The 9,385-nt window shown below is 39.0% G+C and overlaps 1 protein-coding gene across 1 annotated transcript in view; it reads right to left on the reverse strand.

Annotated features, from left to right (window-relative positions):
• Positions 1-8,964: 8,964 nt before the first annotated feature.
• The window catches only part of OVCA2 (OVCA2 serine hydrolase domain containing), a 4,117-nt gene continuing 3,696 nt past the window's right edge, over positions 8,965-9,385 (reverse strand). Inside the window, exon 2 of the mRNA XM_060757724.2 lies at positions 8,965-9,385. This exon is cut by the window's right edge and continues 163 nt beyond it. Coding sequence (XP_060613707.2) covers positions 9,040-9,385 — 346 coding nt within the window. The 3' untranslated portion in view covers positions 8,965-9,039.

A 9,385-nucleotide genomic window follows, 5' to 3' on the forward strand; every position in this document is an offset into this window, starting at 1 on the left:
ATTTCATGGAACTTTCTATTGCATTTTCTTATATTTATGTTCTATATATATATATTATTTTATTACTACTTTATGTGTTTTCTAGCATATTATATCGCATTATTTATATTATATTACACACACACACATATATATATATTATGTATTTTCTATTGCATATCCTTATATTTATGTTCTATATTTATATATTATTCTATTTCTATTCTATGAATTTTCTATTTTATATATATATATATAATATTATATTACATTATATATATATCTATTTTATGTATTTTATATTACATATCATTATATTCTATATTTATATATTATTTTATTTCTACTTTATGCATTTTCTATCATATATATATATATATCATTATTTATATTATATTACATATATATTATTATAATTTTATTTACTATATTATATATTAGGTTTTATTTGTATTCTACTGTATTCTATCAATTATTATATTATAGTTATTACATATTATATGTTTTGTTTTATTTATGTGTATTATATATTATTTTATGTTATTTTATATTATAGTTATTACATATTATATGTTTTATTTTATTTATGTATATTATATATTATCATTTATGTTATTTTTATATTATATTTTATATGTTTTGTTTTATTTATGTATATTATACTATATATTACTTATGCTGTTTTTATATTATATTATTATATTTATTATATTATATATTTTCTATCATATTATATTATATGTTATTATATTTATTATTATGTTGCATTATTTACATTATATCTATATTATATTACATATATATTATATTATTTTTAATCTTATCTACTATATTATATATTAGATTTGATTTATGTTCTGGTATATTATATTAATTATTATATTTACTATATATTATATTTTTATTTTATGTATGTATATTATTGTATATATTATTTAATATTATTATTTCATGTTATTTTAATATATTTATATTATATATATTATATATATATCTTATTATATTGTATTATATTATATTATATTGTATTATATTATATTAATTATTATATATAACATTGAGAGGAAGGGGCAGACCTCCATGTCAAGCAGGTAAGGCAGGTGGGTGGTGGGGACTACAACTCCCATCCTCCCCACCAGGGCAACCCTCTGGGGGAATTGGGGGTCTATACAACTGAATATGGGGAGACTCCCCCCCCCCCCCGCCTCCTTTCCTCCTGCAGATCTGGCCCCTCCCTCCCAGTTTTGCAACCTGTTGCATTGCATCAATTGGGAGGAATGATGGGCTTTCCAATCCCCCCCTCTTAAAATAATGATTGAAAAGGAAAGTATCCCAGAGTGTCTCTGTTGTGATACTTTTGTCCCTCGTCAATATGTTAGCCTCATATTATATTATATTATATCATTATAATGTTATTATATATTATATCATAATATTATCATATAACTTCCTATCTGTCTACCTATCTATCTACCTACTTTCCTTCCTATCTATCCATCCATATATTTGACTGTCTGTCTATCTATCTATCTATCTATCTATCTATCTATCTATCTATCTATCTATCTCTAGCCATCCATCTTCCTGTCCAACCATTTATCCATCCATCATCCATCCACTTATCCATCCATCCATCCATCCATCCATCCATCCATCCATTTATCCACTTATCCATCCATCCATTTAACCATCCATCCATCCACTTATCCATCTATCCATCCATCCACTTGTCCATCCATCCATCCATTTATCCATCCATCCATCCATCCATCCATCCATCCACTTGTCCATCCATCCATCCATCCATTTATCCATCCATCCATCCATCCATCCATCCATCCATCCATCCATCCATCCACTTGTCCATCCATCCATCCATCCATCCATTTATCCATCCATCCATCCATCCATCCACTTGTCCATCCATCCATCCATCCATCCATCCATCCATTTATCCATCCATCTATCCATCCATCCACTTGTCCATCCATCCATCCATTTATCCATCCATCCATCCATCCATCCACTTGTCCATCCATCCATCCATCCATCCATTTATCCATCCATCCATCCATCCATCCATCCATCCATCCATCCATCCACTTGTCCATCCATCCATCCATCCATCCATTTATCCATCCATCCATCCATCCACTTGTCCATCCATCCATCCATCCATTTATCCATCCATCTATCCATCCATCCACTTGTCCATCCGTCCATCCATCCATCCACTTGTCCATCTATCCATCCATCCATCCATCCATCAATTTATCCATCCATCAATCCATCCATCTATCCATCCATTTATCCATCCATCCATCCCTCTATCCATCCCTCTATCCATCCATCCATCCATCCACTTATCCATCTATCCATCCATCCACTTGTCCATCCATCCATCCATCCATCCATCCACTTGTCCATCCATCCATCCATCCACTTGTCCATCCATCCATCCATCCACTTGTCCATCTATCCATCCATCCATCCATCCATCAATTTATCCATCCATCAATCCATCCATCTATCCATCCATTTATCCATCCATCCATCCCTCTATCCATCCCTCTATCCATCCATCCATCCATCCACTTATCCATCTATCCATCCATCCACTTGTCCATCCATCCATCCATCCATCCATCCACTTGTCCATCCATCCATCCATCCACTTGTCCATCCATCCATCCATCCACTTGTCCATCTATCCATCCATCCATCCATCCATCAATTTATCCATCCATCAATCCATCCATCTATCCATCCATTTATCCATCCATCCATCCCTCTATCCATCCCTCTATCCATCCATCCATCCATCCACTTATCCATCTATCCATCCATCCACTTGTCCATCCATCCATCCATCCATCCATCCATCCATCCACTTATCCATCCATCCATCCATCCACTTGTCCATCCATCCATCCATCCACTTGTCCATCTATCCATCCCTCTATCCATCTATCCATCCATCCATCTTTCCATTCGTCTGTCTGTCTGTCTGTCTGTCTGTCTGTCTGTCTGTCTGTCTGTCTATCTATCTATCTATCTATCTATCTATCTATCTATCTATCCATTATTATTATTATTATTATCATTATCATTACTCAATTTAATACTCCTCCCCCAGATTAGTATTGGGAGGGATTCCAAAATATGTTTTTTTGGGGGGGGGGGGGTGTATTCCGGGGCCGGAAGTGCCCCTGGAAGTGGAGGGCTCTAGGCCTTCTTTTTTTCCTTTTAAAGGGGAAGCTGTAGTTTTTGCTGCTTTTCAGCTGCAGGTGTTTTGGACTCCAACTCCCAGAAGACTCTGCGGTGTTTGGGTCCTAGGCGGAGGCACTCTGGGTAATGGGAATCCCAAACAGCTGCAAGGCTTTGAAAGCATGTTTGGAGGCTCTTCCTTTGGAAAAAGGTATTCTTTAACACACACACACACACACATATATACACACATATACATACATGCACACACACACATGTATATACATATACATATACATACATAGGCCATCTGTACCAGGCCCATTATATATATATATATATTCTCCATAATGGGGTTGGTATAGATGGCCTTTGGGGTTCCCTTGCCTCCCATTCATTTTCATGGGGTTGGAATAGATGACCTTCGGGGTTCCCCTCAATCCCAATGACTTCCATTGGCTTCAGATGGATCCCCACTGATCCCCAAAGTGTTGGGATGGATGACCTTTGGGGGTCCCTTTGGTTCCCAATGACGTGCATTGATTTTTTGGGGTCCTTTGGGTCCCATTGGCTTGAGATTGATGTATTTGAGATCCTTTCCATCCTTATGAGTTTCAATGGGGTTCCTTGGATCCTATTGATTCTCATTGGGTTGGGATGGATGACCTTTAGGGGTCCTTCAAGCCTCATTTATTTACATTGGGTTCCCCATATTTCCCAATGACTTCTCTTGTTTTCCTATGGATGTCCCTTCACTCAGAAGTATATATTATATATACATATATACAAGGGATTGGATGGATGACCTTTAGGTGTCCCTCAAACCCCATTTATTTACATTGGGTTCCCCATTTTTCCCAATGGCTTCCCTTGCTTTCCTATGGATGTCCCTTCACTCAGAAGTATATATTATATATACATACATACAAGGGGTTGGGATGTATATATTATGCATACATACAATGGGTTGGGATTGATGACCTTTGGGGGTCCCTCGAGCCCCATTTATTTACGTTGGGTTCCCCATATTTCCCAATGACTTCCCTTGCTTTCCTATGGATGTCCCTTCACTCAGATGTATATATTATATATACATACATACAAGGGGTTAGGATGTATATATTATGCATACATACAAATGGTTGGGATGGATTACCTTTAGGAGTCCCTTGAATCCCATTTATTTACATTGGGTTCCCCATTTTTCCCAATGGCTTCCCTTGCTTTCCTATGGATGTCCCTTCACTCAGAAGTATATATTATATATACATACATGGTTTGGGATGGATGACCTTTGGGGGTCCCATTGATTCTCATTGGGTTGGGATCGATGACCTTTGGGGGTCCCATTGATTCTCATTGGGTTGGGATTGATGACCTTTGGGGGTCCCATTTATAATGCATTTCCCGATGATGTCCATTGCTTTCAAAGAGATGTCCCGTCACTCGGACGCAACCGCAAAGGGTTGGGATGGATGACCTTTGGGGGTCCCTTTGGTCCTATTGATTCTCAATTGGGTTGGGATACATGACCTTTGGGGGCCTCTTTAGTTCCTATGACTTTCCTTGGTTTGGAGTGAATGTGGTCCCTTTATTCCAATGACTTTCAATGATTTGTAACCGGCAGCCTTTGGGCTCCCTTCGCCCCCATTGACTCTCATGGGGTCGGGATGGATGACCTTTGGGGTTCCCCTGGAAGGAAGGCCAGCGTGCCGGGACCTTGGCTCTAGACTGCTTACTGCGAAATCCAAGGGGCGAAACAGTAACAGTCCACAGTCATGGCTACTGACGGCTGGCAGCGGCAACCTTTCCCTGCATTGTTATTGTTTATTGTTTACTGTTTATTGTTGTGGTCTTGCATCGGGGTTGGGGACGATGGGCTCTCTTTCTCTCTGAGTCAATAATAATAATAATAATAATAATAATAATAATAATACAGGCAGCAGAGTGTCTGCTGTGGACTCGTGTTTATAATAATAATGATAATGATAATAATAATAATAATATATCCCATCATCCCCAAACGCCTCGCAAAGATACATGGCTTCGAGTTTCCGCTAAAGCCATGGCCACCTGCAGAAGGATCGCAAAGCCCATCATCCCCAGCCAGTAGTAGTCGAGGATCGTCCTTTGCATCTGGACCTCTGCTCTGTGGATGATGGGTTGTGCAGTCCATAAAGCAGACTTGTTTTGCCTCTTATCCTTGGGATCGTTTGGTATGGCTTTTAATAATAATAATAATAATTATTATTATTATTATTATTATTATTATTTAATCTGATTGTCATTATGGGATACTAATCCAACGGGGTATTATTGTGGGAGGGGATGATGGGCTTTGCTTCTCTCCTAGCATCGCTTGCCTTGTGATCCTGGCTTCGTTTGGAGCATTAATGGCACATGTTTGGTGACATAAGACATATTAAGGTCATGTGGCCATAGGCATGACTGCATGGAGCGCCGTTACCTTCCCGCTGAAGCGGTACCTATTGATCTACTCACATTTGCATGTTTTCAAACTGCTAGGTTGGCAGAAGCTAGGGCTGACAGCGGAAGCTCACGCCACTCCCCGGAATAATAATATAATAATAATAAACCTGCGAACTTTCGATTTATTATATATATTATATTATATTATATTATATTATATTATATTATATTATATTATATTATATATTATATTATATTATATTATATTATATTATATTATATTATATTATATTTATTATATATTATATTATATTATATATATTAAATATTTTACATATTTTGTATTATATATTATATAATATGTTATATTATATCTTATTATATTATGTTATATATTATATATTATTATATATAATATATATTATATAATATATTATTGTGTTATTATATGTATTATATTATATTATATTATATTATATTATATTACATTACATTATCGGTTTTATATTTTATATATATTATATTATATATTATTATATGTTATATTATATATTATATGTGTTATTATATTATATATTATATAATATGTTATATTATATATTATTATATTATTATATTTTACATATTTTATATATTATTAGGTTATATATTATATATTTTATATATAATATATAATATTATATAATAACACAATAATATATAATAATATATTATATATTATATATAAACATAATATTATATGTTATATTAAATATTATATATTGTTATATTTTACATATATTATATATTATATGTTATATTAAATATTATTATATATTATTGTGTTTTTATATTATATATATATTATATTATATATATTATATATGTTATTATATTGTATTATACTATATTGTACATGATTTCGGGGTCTTTGGGGGATGATGGGTCCTGCTTCCTCCGCGGTGATGCTTCTTCGGATGCCTTTCCTCGTCGCCATGGCGTTGGATGCAGGCTCGGCGTCTCCACGGCAACCGTCTCCAGGGCAACCGTGGCTTTAGATTGTTACTGTGCGGACATGGGTTTTGGTAACAGTCTACAGCCATGGTTGGCTCGGTGGACGCAAGAGCGGCGGAAGAGAAAGAAGACAGATCCGCATCCTGGAATGGTCTGATTGCAGAAGGGGGGCTCCTAAAGGTCATCTAGTCCAACCCCAAGCCTGGCATCCCATTGAAACCACCCCCAAAAGATGCCAGGAGGGAAAGTCATGAAACAGTAAAGTTAGGAGGGATCCACCAAAGGGCATCTAGTCTGACCCTATTGTGTTCGTGCAATACTAAAACATCTTCCCAAAAGAGAATTGTATTCATGAATCTTTGCACATGCTCAGAGGTTGTGGTTAGATTGTGGGAACTTTGCACATGCTCAGAGGTTGGGGTTAGACCCTGGGGACTTTGCACATGCTCAGAGGTTGGTGTTCGCCCTTGGGAACTCTGCACATGCTCAGAGGTTGGTGTTTGCCCTTGTTGTCTTTGCACATGCTCAGAGGTTGATGCTGGACCTTGCAAACTTTGCACATGCTCAGAAGTTGGTGTTCACTCTCAGGAACTTTGCACATGCTCAGAGGTTGGGGTCAGACCTTGGGAACTTTGCACATACTCAGAGGTTGGGGATAGACCTTGGGAATTTTGCACATGCTCAGAAGTTGGTGCTACACCTTCGGATCTTTGCACATGCTCAGAAGTTGGGGTTAGACCTTGGGGACTTTGCACATGCTCAGAGGTTGATGCTGAACCTTGCAAACTTTGCACATGCTCAGAGGTTGGTCTTCGCCCTTAGGAACTTTGCACATGCTCAGAGGTTGGAGTTAGACCTTCGGAACTTTGCACATGCTCAGAGGTTGGTGTTAGAACTTGAGAACTTTGCACATGCTCAGAGGTTGGTGTTCGCCCTTGGGGACTTTGCACATGCTCAGAGGTTGATGCTGAACCTTGCAAACTTTGCACATGCTCAGAGGTTGGTCTTCGCCCTTAGGAACTTTGCACATGCTCAGAGGTTGGAGTTAGACCTTCGGAACTTTGCACATGCTCAGAGGTTGGTGTTAGAACTTGAGAACTTTGCACATGCTCAGAGGTTGGTGTTCGCCCTTGGGGACTTTGCACATGCTCAGAGGTTGATGCTGAACCTTGCAAACTTTGCACATGCTCAGAGGTTGGTCTTCGCCCTTAGGAACTTTGCACATGCTCAGAGGTTGGAGTTAGACCTTCGGAACTTTGCACATGCTCAGAGGTTGGTGTTAGAACTTGAGAACTTTGCACATGCTCAGAGGTTGGTGTTCGCCCTTGGGGACTTTGCACATGCTCAGAGGTTGATGCTGAACCTTGCAAACTTTGCACATGCTCAGAGGTTGGTGTTCGACCTTGGGAACTTTACACATACTCAGAGGTTGGTGTTCACCCTTGCTAACTTTGCACATGCTCAGAGGTTGGTGTTCACCCTTAGGAACTTTGCACATGCTCATAGGTTGGGGTTAGACATTGGGAAATTTGCCCATGCTCAGAGGTTGGTGCTAGACCTTGGGAGCTTTGCACATGCTCAGAGGTTGATGCTAGAGCTTGAGAACTTTGCACATGCTCAGAGGTTGGTGTTTGCTCTTGTGAACTTTGCACATGCTCAGAGGTTGGGGTCAGACCTTGAGAACTTTGCACATGCTCAGAGGACACTTGGATCTTCACACATGCTCAGGAAATGCATAATAATAACAACAACAACAACTTATTACCCTGGAGCCTCTGCACATACTCAGAGATCATAATGGTGATGATGATGATGTACTTATTACCATGAGACCTTTGCACATGCTCAAGTTGCAATGAGTTCCAGAGATCATATTATTATTATTATTATTATTATTATTAGCCTTGGGTTCTTTTCTCAGGCCCTCCTGTCTCTCACCGTCCTGTCTTTCCTTCCTTGGTGGTGGGTCAAACATGAAGGTTGCATGGCTATTATTATTATTATTATTATTATTATTATTATTATTATTATTATTATTATTGGCCATGACTCAATGATGTCAATGAGATGCCATTGAAGCCCAAATGGCCATTCCCTTTGCTGCCCTCTTGTGGACACAGGCATATTTGCCCTTGCCTTGAGATTCTGATCTGCAATCCTTTGCTGCCATCAAGTGGCCAGGCGGGGAAGTGCATCCTTGAGCCATAGAGTGTGCCTCTCTGCTGCCATCATGTGGACATTGTGGAAAACTGCACCTCCATATTACAAAATAAAATGTATTATATTTCCCAAAAAGGAGGAAAACAAGAAATAATAAAGAAGGGAAGGGGGGAATAACTGAAGGAAAGCAACATTATGTTTATGCCATTTATTTGTTGACATGTCTGTCAATGTGAACAAACGCATTATCCTGGGTGTAATTCCTTCCCATCAAGTGGTGGTCCCATCGTCCCCTTCCGCCTTGCTGAACTGGTCAAGGAAGGCAATGTATTCCTTCTTCTGCGGAGCAGCGGCCGGGACGAAGTGTCCCCCAGGGTGGAGGAGGGTCCGGGCCCCCTCGAAGTGGGCAGCCAGCTCCATGCTCATGGGGGCCGGGATGACCTGGTCGCTCTCCCCGACGACGTGGATGCTGGGCACTGCGATGGGGGCGTTGTAGTAGGTGCGGTGGGGTCCCGCTTTGCTCTGGAAGCCGGCCACGAGGAGGGCGAAGCGGAAGGGGAAGCGGGGGTCTCCCCGCTGCTGGAGGGCGCAGAGGATGGCTACCAGGGCCGCCCCT

This window comes from Anolis sagrei, chromosome 11, assembly GCF_037176765.1.
Source record: "Anolis sagrei isolate rAnoSag1 chromosome 11, rAnoSag1.mat, whole genome shotgun sequence".
Taxonomy (NCBI): Eukaryota; Metazoa; Chordata; class Lepidosauria; order Squamata; family Dactyloidae; genus Anolis; species Anolis sagrei.